This window comes from Alosa pseudoharengus, unplaced genomic scaffold (genome assembly GCF_046254945.1).
Source record: "Alosa pseudoharengus isolate Yale_2024_CS ecotype anadromous, Long Island Sound unplaced genomic scaffold, YU_APseudo_1.1 YU_APseudo_1.1_scf_9, whole genome shotgun sequence".
Lineage (NCBI taxonomy): Eukaryota > Metazoa > Chordata > Actinopteri > Clupeiformes > Clupeidae > Alosa > Alosa pseudoharengus.
The window spans coordinates 20,046,586-20,065,218 of NW_027468881.1; the positions used below are offsets into that span (position 1 = coordinate 20,046,586).

At 43.0% G+C, this 18,633-nt stretch overlaps 2 protein-coding genes across 3 annotated transcripts; both read right to left on the reverse strand.

Annotated features, from left to right (window-relative positions):
• Nucleotides 1-6,430: 6,430 nt before the first annotated feature.
• arf3a (ADP-ribosylation factor 3a) lies at nt 6,431-9,171 on the reverse strand. 2 transcript variants are annotated; one of them, XM_076275630.1, is made up of 4 exons: nt 9,024-9,171; nt 8,784-8,894; nt 6,803-6,927; nt 6,431-6,592 (listed from the first exon to the last, which is right to left on the reverse strand). In XM_076275630.1, exons 1-4 carry the CDS (start codon nt 9,169-9,171, stop codon nt 6,431-6,433), a joined length of 546 nt encoding a protein of 181 aa, XP_076131745.1. The 2 variants fall into 2 exon arrangements, with proteins under 2 accessions (XP_076131745.1, XP_076131746.1); XM_076275631.1 differs by lacking the exon at nt 8,784-8,894.
• Nucleotides 9,172-14,258: 5,087 nt separating this feature from the next.
• Nucleotides 14,259-17,665, reverse strand: wnt10b (wingless-type MMTV integration site family, member 10b). Its single transcript, XM_076276096.1, has 4 exons — nt 17,592-17,665; nt 15,956-16,218; nt 15,110-15,594; nt 14,259-14,771 (listed from the first exon to the last, which is right to left on the reverse strand). The coding sequence occupies exons 1-4, from the start codon at nt 17,663-17,665 to the stop codon at nt 14,259-14,261; spliced, it is 1,335 nt and encodes a 444-aa protein (XP_076132211.1).
• Between the last annotated feature and the right edge of the window lie 968 nt (nt 17,666-18,633).

The window sequence follows — 18,633 nt, forward strand, 5'->3', positions numbered from 1 at the left end:
GCGACCACTGTCTACAGTTCTGTGAACAATAAAGTTCGTTTTCATTGGATGCTAAGGCCAGTTGGCTAAGCCAAATAATAAGATAGATGTAGCCCTACTCTGACAGACTTGTTCTTGGTGCTTTATAGTAACTTAAACCATTCTGAATAACAAAAATTGCTTTATGCTTGCTTTTCAATTATGGCTTTAATTAATGTTTCACTTTCAAGTTGAAGTTAAATTTCCACCATCCTCAGTCATCAACATCATTCAGCATTCAGTAGCCTAGTTTATTTGAATGTGCAGGGGCAGAGGTCAAGTATGAATTTGATTATTATTATTATTATTATTATTATTATTATTATTAGTTAATGGAAATCGTTGTATGTTTGTTTAATTTCGGGCTTCCCTAGTTAATTTTGCACACAGCTTTAGTCATGCACAGAATGATGTTCTCTCTTCTAAGCCTTAAATAAGTCAAAGTCTGTTGTCAAACATAAGGCTATATGAAGTTTGTATGGTAAAGAAATTGTAATTGATTGAAGTCCTATTGTAATTTGCATAAAATATGCAACATTTATAACATTGGCCTATTTTAATGAAATAATGAAATGTGTGGAGAAAATGGGGCAGACATTGGACTAATCATGTTAATGTAAGAACTAACACAAAGTTATTTAAAACTCTGAATGCAGCGAAATATTATTATATTATTCATTTTGTCACACTAAATATGAAAAAATATTATTTTTGACAAAATGAATAATATTTCGCTGCATTCAGAGTTTTAAATAACTTATATATATCTTCCTTTGGGGGGGGGGTGCTTTTTGACTTTCAGATAGTACAGTGAAGAGTGACAGGAAGCAAGTGGGAGAAAGATATGGACTGTAAAATAACCGCAGTCAGATTCAAACCCTTGTTCCTGTGGGCACTTGGACCCGAAGGTGGTGTGGATGCTACTATCACTTGCGCCACAGCACCCCTGATAAGCCTTAGTTCTACACAGGACTCAGTATAAGGCCATAGATCACTACTTTTAGATTAGAGATGTATGAAAAGTGTAGACAGTTAGTTAATCCTAGAATTATATTAATTCTCTGACATCACAGAAAAAATGACAGCCTTAAAACTGACCAGCAGGTGGCAACACAGGCTTAGTGTTATCAGAGCCGTATAGAGAGCACTATCTACGAGAAGCCCCTGGTAGTCCAGGCAAAATAGCGTTTTACGACAGACTAATTGTAAAATAATTTTTTGCAGCTTAGATCATTTCTATGAGGTGTCCAGAACAACATACTAAAAGTCCTAAGAAATCCTAGTTGAGGAAATATGTTAAATTCTCATCAATCCAAGATGTGTGCCAAGAAGACCAGGCAACAATAGGCCTACACCATCAATGGGGCTATTTTTTTCCTTTACTCCTATCAAAATTAAACTTTACACAATGAAAGTAGCCATGAAAAGTATTTTTTTTTGTATTACAAGTTTTTTTGAAAATTGATTTTAATATGCAAATGAGCTATACACTAATCGAATATGCCCAAAATACACCCAAATAGGCTTAATTTTTCCTTTACTCTTACCACATAAACTGATTTAACTATATAAACCATATATTTTCTGGAAGGTTAGACCCTCAGGATGTGATCTAACATAGGTTTTGACCTTTCTCACCCTCCCCTTTACTTTGCTGCCCATTCATAATAGATAGGGTATGAGTAAATTGGGTATATGGCTCATACCTTTGGTTCTGTGCCATTTAGGAAAAACTGTTTCAACCATATAAACCATATATTTTCTCAAAGCTTATACCCTCAGGATGTGATCTAACATGACATGAAACATGTCCCATCCTCCTCATTAGTATGCTGCCCATGCATAACACATGGGGTATTGGTAAATTAAGTGTGTTCTGATACATTTTGGGCTGTACCATGAAGAGAAAACTAATTAAACCACCTAAACCATATATTGTCTGAAAGCATATACCCTCAAGATGTGAACTAACATGGATTTTGACATTTGTCACCCTCCTCATGACATGACAGCCCAAAAAGGTATTAGCCATATACACTATTTACCAATACCCAATGTATTATGCATGGACAGCATACTAATGAGGAGGGTGGGGCATGTCTCATTGTACCCATTGTAAAAAAAAAATGTTACCTTTCATATATATTTTCACTGCGAGGGTTGATTGTGATAGGAGTAAAGGAAAAAATAAGACCATCAGGGTGTATTTTGGGCATATGCGATTAGTATGTTGCTCATTTGCATATTCAAATTAATTTTCAAACAAACTTCTAATACAAAATGTTTAACTTTTCATGTAGACTTTCATTGTGTAAAGTTTTATTGTGGTAGGAGTAAAGGGAAAAAATAAGCCTATGGGGGCCTATATTTGATTAGTGTACAGCTCATTTGCATATTCAAATTCATTTTCAAAGAAACTTGTAATACAAAAAAATTTACTTTTCATGGATACTTTCATTGTGTAAAGTTTTTTTTTGATAGACGTAAAGGGAGAAAATAGTCCCATAGGGGTGTATTGTTGTGTGGCCTTATACTGGCACACATCTTGGATTGATGAGAATTAAACATATTTCCTCAACTAGGATTTCTTAGGACTTTTAGTATGTTGTTCTGGACACCTCATAGAAATGATCTATGCTGAAAAAAATTATTTTACAATTAGTTCTATTTTTGGCTCCAAAATGGGTTACTTTGCCTGGAGTATGGCTGCAGCTTGCAGATCAGCTCTGAGTGTTATAGGGGTACCAGTACCACAATACAATGTAACACTCAGAATGTAAGGAGTATACGGATTGTTAGTCATTAGGCATCCTTTGATTGCAAAAGGGTTATTTATTTCAAAGAGAGGGTGGTAATAATTAATGGTAGTAATTATTTATTTATTTATATTTACTCTTTTGATCCTGTGAGGGAAATTTGGTCTCTGCATTTATCCCAATCCGTGAATTAGTGAAACACACTCAGAACACACAGGTGAAGCACACACGATGCAGTGAGCTGCCTGCTACAGCGGCGCTCGCGGAGCAGTGAGGGGTTAGGTGTCTTGCTCAAGGGCACTTCAGCCGCTCCTACTGGTCGGGGTTCGAACCAGCAACCCTCCGGTTACAAGTCCGAAGCGCTAACCAGTAGGCCACAGCTGCCCCTTATCTATTATATTTAATTATTCTAGCCTCTTCAGCATATTACTGGTTCAAGAGTGAGAAAAGATTCCTCACAAGCATTTCCGATATCTTATACCCCTTCCTTCAATAAATTATAACACTGAAGAAGAGGGGCCACCGCCACCACACCCCCACCCCATGCTGAACTTATGTTGACTGCGGTGACACATTCAGTTCCCTGATCCAAAGTGGGTGTGGGAAATTATGGATGTCTCCCGATCTGCCCCCACATCTGCCATGGTGGCCCTGGCCCCGGCCCTGGGGTTGGAGTTGGGGGGGGGGGGTGATTTGGCTTCGGCAGCAGTCACAGGATTGATGAATTGATTGCAGCACCGCTGCCACTGTGTCTGTGCCCTGGGTGAGGACGCCTCGGTTACGGCAGGGAATCCCAGCTATGGCACCCGCCGTGGTGCCGCTATTGTAGCCGGCCTGCAGGGGGCCGTGGGGGCTGGCAGCCCAGGGAGCACTCCTGACCCACATACTGCTGTCACGTCCCTGGAGACACAGTGCAAGTAGGAACAGGTTGAGAGTAAGTGTGTGTGTGTGTGTGTGTGTGTGGACGAGAGGGAGTCAATGTGGGCACCTCTCTGGGAAAGCCTTCCCACTTTAAAAGTTTTTTGAAAGTTGGAACCTTAATCAGTGGCAGCCAAAGTAAATCTACCCTTTAAATGAAAGTGTTTATGAAGGCCCTGGATATACTAAACTATACAATTATGAGGTATGATTACCGTACATCTATTTGTGCAAACATGAATAATAAAAAAACAAAACATTTATAACATTCTGTGGTCACACACAGTGTTGTTACCAGTGGTATATAGACAAATTCTATAATTACACACTTATGTTTCTTTTCTCAAGAGAACCTTGAAGAGAAACCATCCACTTCTCGAATTGCACATATAACACATAACTACAGTCAACTTCTTGGCCCATAAATACACACAAGATTTGAATGATTGTTCATACATAAAATCTTTATTTGATGCACACAGTAAATGAAAATGTCTTTGAAGTTGTTAAGATTTTGGTATTGGTACCAATCACTGAGCCTAGCTCAAACACATTATGTCATCTTTACCATTTGTCTCAATATTAATCCTAATCTGGGAAAAAGTATTTAGTACCACGTTACCTTATTCAAACACTACTTCTCATAGGATTATAATACATTGTAATTTAATAAACATTTTAATTTCAGTAGTATTTACATACATGAATGACCCTGCAATTTTAAAATAACCTCAAACATATCAGTGGACAACCACACCAATGACCACCACACCCAGATGTAATATGATGCAAGAGTTCTACTATGCTCAGCAGGCAAACATGATCACCTCCTACACATGAAGCACACCACAATTCAACACTGTAATGGCTGACCACAGTTTATGAGTAAATCATAATTGTATGTTGCTAAAATCAGTCTTTTCAGTCATCTTAAATAACAGACATTAACACATTATTAGAGGCAGTAGAGGAAAACGTAAGGATTATCAAAAGCGTTAAAGTTTTTACTCTCTACTATTTTCCCATGATAGTAGTCTCAGGAATGTCTACAGGGGTGATATTACAATAACAGTGGCATTGCCATTGACCATTGATTATTCAAGAAAAAGACACATGCACCTCAAACTCTTTGTCCAGTGTATATAATAAAGAAGAGAGAAAGTCTGACCATGACGGCCATAATCAACTGGTTGTACATAACCGTAAAAGAGGTAGCACAAAACATCAATAGACGAAATTATTATTTTTTCGCAATTGGTAAATCCTCAGAATAGTCATTATCAAGTGATGTTATTGTTGTTATTTTTTCTGAAGCTTTAGGCTGATATTTCTCTGATCCTCAGTCTGAGAACCATAAATACATTACTCACTTGGAAATAATTAAATGAGGATTTAATTATGGTCCTCTTTAGGACAAAGTACATTTAACATATCTTTTGAAGAAACTTCTGAGGGTCCTTAACGTGTTCTATTTGACACAAGTAAGTCATATATACTCTTTGTGTGATAAGTACTCCCACTGAAATTAAAAAGTCAAATATCTGTAGGCTACAAGTGAATATGCCATTAGCAGTGTGATGATATTTCAACACTCTAGACCACATGCAACATCAGCAGAGAAGCAGACAAGCCATTGGGTAATAAACCATCACTTGTGCCTGGCATTTTAATACTTGACTTAAGACCTAAAACCCTCACCATATAAATGCCAAAGGAGCCATGTTCTAAGCTTAGAAATGGTGCTTCGTGTTTATAAGAACTTAATGATGCTATTTGGATCAAATGTTTCCTAAATGTAATGAATGGTATACTGTCCTTAAAATAAATAGTCTGCGGATTTATCAAATTCAAAATGTGTATTGAACCATCAACCCATTCGATACAAGAGAATGCACATGTTGATACCTGCTGCCAATATTTATCTTTATGTTTCCAAAGCAGAAAAACAAGAGCAGTTTACATAACAAGATTCCCAACACACGGCTGTAGCCATCATAGAAAAATTGAAATGATGTTGGAGAGCATTCAAACATTTGTGGAATATCTCAGACCACAACTCATCTCCAACCAACCCATCATTGATTGGGTTCTTGAGTTTGGTGGAGAGTCAAATCTTCGCTGAAGTGTCTTTTGAAAGGAAACAATCTAATTAAATGCAGTGAGACACAAGATTGTGTGAATTTAACCATATGCCAGAGACAGGAAATAGTCAGAAGTAGAATTAATAATTTTATATTGCACTGCAACAATGATTAATTTATGATAAACAAAAGAAAGCAAGACTGGGTGATTGATGAAAATGCTATTGTATTTCCTTTCCTTAGTTATTTGCAATTCGTTATAGCTTTCCTGACAAGCTGGAATGTTCTCAATTAACATTATACATTTGTTCAGAATCGCATAACAGTACATTACGATATAACGGTGGAAGCCAGCTTCTCAGATTCAAAATCTGAACAAAAGTAAACATCACAAACACCACAAAAACATCTCATTGTCATAATAGCTCTTTTGCACCTCAGATAGAGATAATGATGTCTATACAAGTGGGCTTAGCACAAAAGATAAGGAGGTTAAGAGAGGAGTGAAGAGGGTCAGTTGTAAACTCCGTTCTGGCCTCCCACCCCCCATCTCATCCTGTCAAGAGAGCAGGAAACTCCCATCAGCACTGCTTCTCTGCTGAGGCGCTGGCTCAGGGCTCTCCTCACCGCACTGCCAGCCTGGCAGGCAGGCAGGCCTCACTTCTTGTTCTTGAGCTGGTTTGCCAGCCAGTCCAGGCCCTCGTACAGGCCGTCGCCGCTCGTGGCACACGTGGCCTGGATGTACCAGTTACGGTGGCGCAGTGAGTGAAGGCCCAGCTTGTCTGTGATCTCAGCAGCGTTCATAGCATTAGGCAGGTCCTATTGGGTAACCAGAAAGGGTTCAAGAGAGAGAGAGAGAGAGAGAGAGAGAGAGAGAGAGAGTAAGTAAGGGCAAGAGCTCAAATAGGAAGAAGAATTATGTAGATGCTAAAAAGAGTCACTTCTGGCATCGTCAGTGTGCCATTCACAGCAAGTTTGGATCGCTCGTGTAGAGCTTGGAGTGACGGTAACACAGTGGAGCTCTCTTGCCTGTTTGTTGGCAAAGACCAAAAGCACAGCATCCCGGAGCTCGTCCTCTGCCAGCATCCGCATTAGCTCCTCGCGGGCCTCATTCACCCGCTCACGGTCATTACTGTCCACCACGAAAATCAGACCTGGGAGAAACGCACAAGACGGGGCCACAAACATCTGGATGAAACCCATGACTCAATCCCTCTTGTCACTGATTCATAGATGACAGACTGTAATGACTGCTGAATGATTTCAAAATGTCAACAGTTTAAAGAGTTCAACCAAGTTTGTCATAGGTTGCATACGTTTTTATAAATTATGGAACACTGACAGCTGACAGCAACTATATTGAATTTTATGGTGGCCATGCTCCAACAGTAATAAACAAAACTTTGGGACATTACATGACAAAAAGATGACAGATTTATCACATGCTGCAAGTGTTTGTGTCTTAATATGAATGTGGCACTCAAGTCTCAGTCCGATTTCCTTGTCATTTGATTGCTCTGGACAATGGATCATCTATGGCCAACTCGTGTCATAGTTTCTGTCAGAAATAATGCAGCAATTCTGTTTTGGTGTCTAGGGGCAGTGATGCCAGTAACATAATTCTTCTTCCTATTTGAGCTCTTCTATTTTGACCACTTTTTTCAGTAACGAGTAATCTAACGCGCTACTATTTACAAACCAGTAATCAGATTGAAGTTACTTATCTAAATCACTGTGCATTACTATTTTTGTCATTTTCCTTAGTAAAAAGATATATTCTTTGCTTTCTTCTTGTCTTGGGGATTAATGTCATGTAGGCTATGCTCACGTTTTCAGCATGAGGACAATTCACGTGCAGCGACACAAACGTAAACAACAATGGAGGAAGAGAGAGAGATGCACATTTCATCAGTCATTACTTTGAGTTTGTGTCAGCTAAACATGACAACATTAAGGTACATTGTACATTCTGTGCTGGCAACAAAGTGCTGTCTAGCTAGACATCCCAAGTCTCCCGAAGTTTTGGGAGTCTCCCACATATTGATAGCGGCTTCCTGACGCCCGCAAATTACATAAAATATCCCGGAACCTAGAGCGAACAAGAGCACGCAAGCCAGACCGGACTTCAAATCAAAGATTCTAGAATCTTTGCTTCAAATCGCGTGTGCATAGCTTAATGCGCACACAACGGAGAGGGAGAGAGAGAGGAGTGGTGCGTTTGTGCCTGAAGTGCATCCAAGACAGAGAGCATCCTGGTCTGTTTTGCTAAATCAACCAATCAGTTTTCAGTGTAAGTGCTTATATCTCTTTTCTCCCAAACATAATTAATCAGTTCAGTCAGTGTATCTAGGAACAGAAGCGTCATGGCAGCGTCAGTGCCCCTCAAAAAGGAAGATTTAAGACCCATTTCACATTAGACTACACAAAAGTGTACCCAATTGTCTCAAAAGATTAAAACATAGGCCTAATGATAATCTTGCACACTGCACTGTTTGTAACAGCGACTTTAGCATTGCTCACGGTTAAATGATTGCAAAAGACTTGTTGAGGTGAGTTTAACAAGTGTAATTTCATTTGCATATTACTCAGGCTATAGGCTACAAGATGGCTAGTAGCCAAGGCTACATGAAAAAAAATCTACATATTTTACTATAACAATTTCTATCAATAGGCCTTCCTAATTTGGTGTACTTAGACATTATTGAACAAACATCTGAATGTCAGTATCTAAGTAGGTTAGGTTGGGATGTCTGCTATACATTGCTGTTAAAATGCACTTCCATAGTGAGTATTGGCAAAACCGGTTATCATTTTTATGTTTAGGCGTTGGGGGTGTTGTCGGCAGCTGCTGAAAGTAACTAATAAAGTAACTTGTAATCTAACTTAGTTACTTTTAAAATCAGTAAAGTAACTAAGTTACTTTTTAAAGGAGTAATCAGTAATCAGATTACTTTTTCAAGGTAACTGTGGCAACACTGTCTAGGGGTCAGGTGAGCTCAGTTCCACCTACCCTGTGTGTTCTGAAAGTAGTGCCTCCATAAGGGTCTGATCTTGTCCTGGCCGCCGACATCCCACACTGTGAAGCTGATGTTTTTATACTCTACTGTTTCCACATTAAATCCTAGGCAGGGAAGGCACAGAGGTGTTGGAATTAATGTCTACGACCGAAACCGACCACAACCTTTCACCAATCAACACACAGCTATTGTTTGTGCTGTACTACTGTAGAGAGTCTTTAAGAAATCAATACCAATGGTAGGAATGGTTGTGACTATTTCGCCCAGCTTGAGTTTGTATAATATAGTTGTTTTCCCAGCCGCGTCCAGGCCAACCATCAGAATCCTCATTTCCTTCTTGCCAATAAGGCTCTTCAAGAGGTTGCCAAAAATGTTGCCCATGTTCACTGGCTGGCCTTCTCTGCAATAAGACTGAAGCATAAGGCAGCATTAACACTGCTATCCATGGTATTCGTTTTGTTTCCCTTAAATTGTTGTTGAGGTTAGGGCTCATGGACTGAATATGTAGTTCAAAGCCATTGTGCATATTATATTGTGATGCTGTCATTTTGCATTTAGGAAATGAGATAATTGGAGAATCATGGTGAAACATCACTCAGAATAAATGGATCACAGTGAAAAGAACAATATAATCATGCTACAACGACCAAACAGAGACAAAATTACAAGGATTATTTGCCTGTGGAAACATTCTTAGAATCAGTGACCCATGTATGAGAAGCAAGTCTGTGTGATCCATTTCATTGAAAAACGACAGTTTAAGACAACCCTTAAAGGCAATACTAGAATTTTGACATTAAACCTGAGACATTTTGTGAACTTGGATAGCATCTATCCAATCATGTTCCATTTTCCACCTCGTTCCCTTTCGCACTTCCTCCACCTACCAAGGGAACAGCCAGAGAGACGTGTAAACCACAAAGTAGTTACCCTGGTGTGTTCAACCGCAAAAACATGTAGGTCACAACAGGCCATTTGCTGCTACTAAGGACATATTAACAGCTCGTTACAACACCCCAAGGGAAATTAAAAAATGCACCTTAGCAGGCAGCTGACCTGACAAAACCTACCAACGCAATCTGCGCTGTATGAAGAAACGGAAAAAACATGACTGCTTTCAGGTTTGCTATCTTTACACGTGCGTCCTGTGAGCTGAAGGAAAGGAGAAGGGTGTGATAAAGGTAACAATTCCAATGAGCGTGGCTGGATGCTGTAAAAACGAAGTTTTCTCTCCTGGCAACCCACGATTGTAACCTAGAGAGGATGTGTGGCAATTCAGGGAAGAGCTAAAACATTTTCTATGGAGAAAAAACATCCACTGATGGAGGTATGTTTTTTGTCATGAATTGAGGTTTTAAAGGCTATGTATCATCATCCTCACCTTTCCACTAGTCACGACATCGTGAAGACGGCGAGGTGGCCTAGCGTAGTCTACATGTAGAGAACTTGCATTAATTTGCAAGGATACCGTGCTCAAAGATGAATAATGAATGTTTTACAACCTGTAATGTTCCTCATCCTCCCCCTCACACTACTAAATTTGCCCATCTTATAGCGCAACCCGACTTACCTCTGACAGCGGCACTGAATGATAACTGGCAAGTCGCCACCGGCTGCTCTCGCGATGTATGTAGTAGCCTAAGACGCATTCATATGAGCGGAGGCTCGAGACTCTCGCGATACGGTGCTGCTGCTGCAACCTCACATCTGTATAGTGAGGATGTAGGTGGGTACCAGAATTTACATTTCTGATTCTGAACTTTTTAGTAGTGAACATCAGTCTTCCAAATTCGTAATCGTCTAAAGAATCCAGCTTTTCCTCCTTACCCCACCACATCTCTCTCCCTCCATGAAGGAAAGTCAGCCAGTTCACTGAGTGATTCAGGCACCCCACCAAATGTCACTAACATCAGCACCAGGGAGCATTTCTATTCTTCCTAAACCTAAACAGTCAGTTTGAAATGACGGAGGGCCAGAATTGGAGACATACACATATTGTAATAAATTATTCAGCCAAGACCAGATTTCATGAATAACTAACCTGCAAGATGTGCCAAATGTCAGGATTTGGCAGCCTAACATGTGTCAGGGGAATAAGTGTTGAAAAACAATAGAGAATTGGGATTAAAACTGATTTACTTTGCAGAGGGAATGACACAAGAACATGTGTGGCATAGTTTGTTGAATTATGATTAGTGTTTGTTATGTGTGATTGTAAACAGTGGCCATAGACAGATTGCTTTAGGCCGGTAATGGCTTGAGTGAAGATAGGCCTTTTTAATGTCTGCCCCATGCAAATCATTAGAAGTTTCACATTGCAGTGCTAATTCACAAAAGACAAACTCAGTAGCTGTTTTCTTACACACATACTTAGTTGTTTTTGTCAGTCCGTGTGTTTTTCCTGTCAGTGATTATTCTCAAACCAAACTTTGCCTGACTTTGTCAGAAGCTCATGAATATCCACGGCGTGTTTAACTCCTTTCAGACTTCCTTCAGCGTCGCCTGTGTCACCGCCTCTCGCAGACACATCGCAGTGATGCGTCAGAAGTGGCTCTCCCTCTGTCCCCTCACATGCCCCACCGGCTGTCAGTGGCTTTGTGATAGATGTGTTTATCAATTCGGCGGTCGAGGCCCGGGAGAGAAGGAGCGGAGCAGATGTTTGCAGCTGCACACCAGATTACGGGGTGGAGTGCTGAGTGGGGGATGGAGGGGGGTGGGTGGGTGGAGAGGGAGCGTGCCGTGTTTGTGTGTGTTGGGACCTTGCGGGGGTTACAGGGGGGTTACAGTGGGTAGGGGTGGCGGTAGGAAGACTTGAAGGGGGTGGGAGTGGGACTTATAATTTAAAGGAGCCCTTCCTCTGAAGTGCATGCCAAACTGAACCCCAGCAAACACAATCACAAGTCGGGTTGGTTATGCTTGCAGAACTAATGAGGGCTTGCACATTGCGGGAAGGGCTTTGATGTTCTGGGTAGCTGGCTCCTTGTGTTTTCTCTGTTTCTCCCTGTCCCACATCAAAAATGGAGGGAAGGCTGAAGGAGGAGACCAGAAGCAGATGTTTCCATACGGTTTACTTTTTTCGCCTTTGTTTTAATGTAAGCATATACAGTAGGTTTTGAATATGTGCATACCCGTATACAGCCCAAATGTCTTAGATAGATAGCTCTATCTATCTATCTATCTATCTATTCACATGTTTTGAATGTCAGTTTGTCTGTCTCTGTCTGCCTGTCTAATAATTTCATCCTTTTATAATTTAAAGTGTGATATCTAAACAAATAACCACATCCATACACCACCAGAATTCCGATGTCCACCATCTCCATTCACTCTCTTTAATTTTGCGATGTCTGGTTGTCATTACTCCAGAGGCCGTCTGTGTGTGTTGCTTTGTATGTGTCAGTGGCATAGCACTGACGGGGGGAGAGGGAGGGTGAGAGAAAGAGAGAGAGGGAGAGGGGGAAAAAGAAAGAGAGAGGGAGAAAGAGAGAGACAGAGACAGAGGAAGGAGAGAGAGGTTGTTCAATCCCTCTGTCTCACACATGGGAGAAACAGCGACAGGAAATTCCCTTTTGCAGCAGCTCCAGGGTGAAATGATAAAGGAATGAAGAAATGCAAACCAGAGATCCAGCACTTTATCATTCCACACCACTCTCTCGCTCTCTCTCTCTCTCCCCTCTTTTATTGTCTGCCTAAATACTATGAGGGGCAAGCTCAGCAGAGCCACTGGGACAGTCGCTCTTTTACATTCCTGTAAGGGGCACTTCCCTTAGCGAACGCAGCCACAGAGCACATTAACTGGCAGCGGCGGGCCTATTGCAGCCTGAGTGTCTGTGAGATAGTCAGGGCTGTGTGCATCTGAAAGGGCGCGTTGGCGCACTCCACCCCAGCATAGATGTTAGCATTGTGCTAATGAGGCGAGCCGCCGAACAGGGACTCTGCCGAACACACACTGGCTTCAGTCTGTACCACTAGCAGCTGCAGCAGCGGCAAGGACAAGCCGTTCTAGCCAACACATGGCGCAGTCTGGACTGGCTATGAGTGCTGTGCAGCTGATCCCCTTGCAGCAGCACACCACAAAGACTGGCATAATCACCCAGCGTCTCCGCAGAGATACCCAAAGGCCTGCCGGAAACAGTAGCCCCTCGCCTCGCGATCCCTCCCAAAAAGACACCCATCTTCAGCGCACATCTGTCAGAGCCATAATCCCCAATCCCCCCTGCTCCACAGCCATCACGTTTGTTTCTTATTCAGCAGTGCATGTGTTTATATGAAAGTCAAATGCAAGTGATTGTGAAATGTGTCTAAAAAGCTTTTTATGTAAGTTTTGGTTAACGAAAGGATGTCAGCATTTTAAGTTCACACACACACACACACGCACACGCACACACTCACACACACACAGTTATCTTGCATACAGTCCAAGTAGCGACAGCTCAAACAGAAAAGTTGTATAGACAATATAATTATGTAAATTCACTATAAAGCTCTGGAGAAAAAATGGAATATGATTGTTACCACTTTTGCAATTCTCTAAATGCAATTTGACACAGCATTTGGGAGATTAAAAGTCTTCCATCATTGCATTAACTTCTGGCATCCACTAAGATCCAGCAGTCGTCCCACATCCCTCCCCCCATGAAACAATATGTATCTGTTTTTAATTTGATGTAGCCAAAGAAATCTCCAAGAAACAAAAGTGCTTCCTTCACACTCTGTCTTGCTTTGTAGGTAAGTCCTCAGTTTCAGCTCTCGCTGTTAAGAGTTGAAGCTGGGGTGGCATATCCATTTTTATAATGGTCCTGCAAGGTTCACTTGCTCCAGTTAAGCCATTAAGGAGTGGTATATCCATTGTCCACTGCCACACTGTTGGCCTTCAGCTAATGCTGAGAATGGTACCAGTTCACCATCCAAAAAGACATGCTTGGGCATAATTATCTGCTCTCATAAATGGTTGCAGAAATTGCCAAAGCAGAAAGAAATGTTATGAGTATACGTTTTCACATATGTACACAGGACTTGAAAACTGTGGTGGTGGCCACTCTGTTAAAATAATAATCTGTTCCTGCTGTTGTGCCTTGTTTTGGAGAAGAATGCAGATGGCTTTTGGGGCATTTTCATGGCTGAAAAGCTCAAGTCCAAACAGGCGAAGAGAAAGACAAATGACATGAGTCACCCCCTCCTCAATCTCTGACTTGGCATTTCGAGAATAACAAGAGCAACACAAAGAAAATGGATCCCAGATGATGGGATAAAACAAGCGGAGAGGCGAATAAACAGATACTGTGGGAGAGTAACACGGGAGGGATCATACACGCTCCCCGTCTCAAATAAAGTCATAAGTCAGGGATGAGGGACGTCTGGGTGGCTGAGTGCACCATGAGCCAGGAGGGTACATGGGCGCACATTGCCTCCCTCTTCTTCCCTCCGGCCAGAGCTGTTGATTCCTCAAAGGCTCCTGGCCACCCGCCTCACTTGCAGACGTTGACCCAGTCGGTGACACGGCACTCCTCACACAGCACGTAGCAGCACCAGTGGAAGCGGCAGTGGCAGCGTTCGCTGCGCGTCTGCTTGAGGATGTTGTGGCCGCGGCCGCAGCACAGCGAGTCGCAGCCGTCCATGCCAGGGCTGCTCTTGTTGCAGATGCGCCCGTGCGTGCCCGGAGAGTCCACAGCCGCGTCCGGCTCACAGAAGTCCGGCGACTTCTCGAAGTAGACCAGCTCGCGGGACAGCGTACGCCTACGGCCGCTGTTCAGGTTGGATCCGGCGGCGCTGTTGCCGGAGCCGGTGGCAGCCACGACGCGAGGGTTAAACACCCCGCTGTTCTTGTTCTGGGAGTTGATGAAGACGGCTGACAGGAACTTCTCCCGCAACAGAGAGCTCACGAGGCGGAACTCCGGTGACACGTACCAGCAGGTCTTGAACTGGCAGCTGCCTGACGTGCCATGGCATTTGCACTTCCTCTTCATGTTGTCAGTGACTATCTGTGCAGAGAGAGATGGCAGTTTGTGCTTAAAACACGTCCCAACTGGCAGAGCTGCAAATCAGCTCAGTAGGGACTAATTTTGCATGACAAGCACTGAAAGATAACAACAACAGTCAAAAGACACAACAACCATAAATGCAATCCAAACACTCAACATCAATTATGCCTCTCACAGATGTGTCACTCTCTGATTTTATAGGCCCGCCATGATTTGATATAAAAATACTCCGGGTGACAGATTAAAAACAGAAATGTTATGTGAGCTGTGAGGAAAAATGTTTATGACAGAGATACACACTGGATTCCCACAGAGCCCATCATGCTCTCTGACCACACCTGTCGACCGACGCGGCTGTTGTGGATCCTCATGCGGGCGTGGATGTCCCTTGGGGAGCCCCGCGAGTCCAGCCAGTCTCTGGAGAAGCGCACCCCGAAGCGGGCGTCGTGGCTGCAGCCGCCCCACTCCCAGGTGTCCTGGAGCGAGGCCACCTCCTCTGGCAGAGGCTTCAGCAGGGTGGAGGGGTGTGCCGCGTGCAGGGCAGCGGACACCAACGCAGCGCCCTGGTGGTGCGGAGGGATGTACCCGGGCTGGTGCCCTCCTGCGGCTCCCCCTGCCGCCGCCGCCGCCATGCCCACACCGGCGCCCCGCTGCAGGGTCTGGAGCTGGAGCTGCGTGAGCTTCAGGCGGATCTTATCGTCGTCGAGGCGCCGTTTGGCCTCGCAGCCACAGCCGCGGAGCTTGCCCATGCTGCAGGCGGACGCCACCGAGTGGGCCACGCCAGCCGCCAGCAGGGACAGGGTGAAGGCACTCTCACGGAAACCTGCACGGGAGAACATTCTCATGTTAGACAGTCAGCACGCTCACGCACACATACACACACACACACACACACACACACACACACACACACAAAGCAGCTCATAACACCACAGGCATGACAGCACTGCAGGGAATCTTGGCATTTCCAGTGATCCGTGTGTGCTCTCTTTCTCACACACCATTTGTCTGTCTCATCCCTCCATTTTATTCCCCTAATGTGTTGAATATACTTCCACAGTCATAAAAAAAACACTGCCTGGCATCCATTTAGCTCTTGCGTAAAACCATCCATGCATGCTTCCCATTATATGGCAGTGACGAGGATGGCTCCAGTTACTCCCTGGTGCCCTGCGTTGACTCACCCCGGTTGAGGATGGCACTGTGGAGGGGCAGCTTGCCGTGGCTCTCCAGGGACGAGCAGTTCCAGCGCTGGTCCCGGAGCTGGTGCTGGCACTCGTGGATGGCCACCTGAATGCCCTGCAAGGCCGAGGCGGTGACGTCGGGGCTGCGCATACACAGGCGCATCTGCCGCTTGCTCAGGCCGGCCAGGCGCAGGCACACGGCGTTGGGGGTGAGCACCGGCTCTCCTGCCATCTTCAGGCCGAGGATGTCATTGCACAGGACCCTGCAGGGAGCACAGCAACACTGTTATCACGCAGGCCAGAAGTTGGGAATGGGACAGGCGGTCTGACTCTGTCAGCAGTAGTAGGCTTGTTTGTTTTGCTGCTTTATTGTTTATAACAATGCACTGAAATGTCTTCAAGGCTACAATGTGGATTGGCCAATTGAGACATTTAGGGGGGGTGGAAATTGCTTGCTGACAAGACAAGAAATGGCAATATTTTCACGTAAGTAGAACCTTTTGTTGTACCAACATTACTGATACCATTAACAAAATAATGTAGTAAACACGTAAATCTAAATGATAAAAAACAAAATAGAATGCATCTGGTGAAACAGAGATATTATGTATAACACTGCTATTTTATGCAGTCTACTTCAATAAATTACGCACAAAATTTGCAATTTCTCATGTCAAAAAAGTCAAAATTCTTTGCCAAGACTGCAATTTATGCTGGTGTGGAACAGTGAATGATGTGTTCTCACAGCACAGGGCAAAAAAAAAAACCTTGGAAAACAACTCCCTTGAAGGATTTTTATGCATGTGCTTTCAGTTGTTATGGGAGATTACATGAGAGAAGTGATCGCCAGCATCACAATTACTAACAATAATTTTTGTGTTCTTTTATCACCATCCCTTGGATACTTAAATAGGGGACATGACCCTAAGAGAGACAGTGAAAACAAAGCTCTTGGGCATTCCAAATCTCTGGTTCTCATCACTTTACTGGCAATGGAATTTGTCGTTTTAGCTGAACAATAATATAAAAATCTGAGAAGAGGCCCCCTAGATAAAGTGTGATATCAAAAAACCCCAACACATTGATAAACTTCATGTCCACCAGTATTTCTGGGGGTTAAGAGAGAGACCGGCATGTCCTTAATCATCCTGTTTCCTGATACATTCAGGGCTGATGGTTTTCATTAAGTGTGTGTGTGTGTGTGTGTGTGAGAGAGAGAGAGTGTGTGTGTGTGAGAGAGAGAGAGACTGCTGAAGAGTGAGAGAGAGAGAGAGAGAGAGAGCTTAGCATGTGTACTTTGGTAAACTGTTAGTTTGCTCATCATGATCACACTAATGATTAATGATTTTAATATCGCAATGAATGAAAATCAGTGGACAGAAAGACCAAGGAGACAAAAGGGGATAGAAATAAAACTGTTGTGGTTAGAAATTCTGAGCTACAGCAGTGCCCTGCGTCCAATTTTATTTTGTTACCTGTAAACCTGCAGATATTAACGCAGAAAGTATCGCCCCATCAGATATTATTCAGTGAAATGTGACATTATTGATATGACGAGCATACCCTTAACCCCCTACGACGTCCTTGTTAAATAAGGAACGAGGAAACAGTAGTCCACATTGATAAGCCTACTTACGTGAAGGCAGGTGACAGAATTGCAGCAGCAAAAATCAAGATGTGTTCCAAACGGCGTTTATATGGCAAATCCATGGCGATAAGCACCTATCTGGGCGTGACATTAAAACACCGGTGTGATAATCGATATTTACGATGAATCTGGCGGGCAGAACATCTATGGTCGCTTCTGGAGAGCGCAGAGAGTGAAGTTTGAGCCCGAGCGTGCAGTGTAAGCTGGGACGAGCGCATGACAGTGAAGAGGAGGGGGGAAAACGAGGGAGGGGAAACACCGCCTCGAGCGGTTGTTTTCAAACGAATGATAGAGTGCAGCCATCAATTACACGATGCTATGCCCAATTAACAGATAAACCTCTCAATATCACACTTGTCAACGTTTCAGTCAAGACGATTTGCCTTTGCAGACATGGGCTGTATAAACCAAGCATATAGCTGAACAAACATGTCATAGTTTTTACTTACCAAAACGGACTGGGATACCCCTTTTACGTGTCTTCTCGTCTGATTGACAGTAAAACCCCATGTTTGATTGTAGGCATGTTTTCATTTTCCCCCCTTAAACAACAGGGAGCCGGCAGAAGGCAGGCGTGTGGCTCCGCTTGTGGCGCAAGAACAATATCTCCCACCCACTCACTACAGCGACCATGCCTCGCTTTAACTAAAGGACTACAGGTAGGGTTGTGTTAGCATCACTGAGTTATGCTGTAAATACATATATTTCCTATTAAGTGTAAATGATTCACTTACTTTAATCAACAATGATTAAAAATGTGTTTTTACTGCATCTAATTGTATTTTTACCGTGTCAGAAACCTCTGGGTGTAGCGGGCAGGCTAGGCTTTAGATGTTACCTTTACAAGATTTAAACTCTATTTTCAAATACGCACCTTATCTTATTCTATATTTTTAAGCTTCAAGATAAGTGACGCCTTGACCTGTAATTCACACAAAGAACGTTTTAAAAAAACGGGAAACGGTGAACCACATGATTTCTTTAGATAATGCCTTGACCTGTAATTCACACAAAGAACGTAAAAGAACGG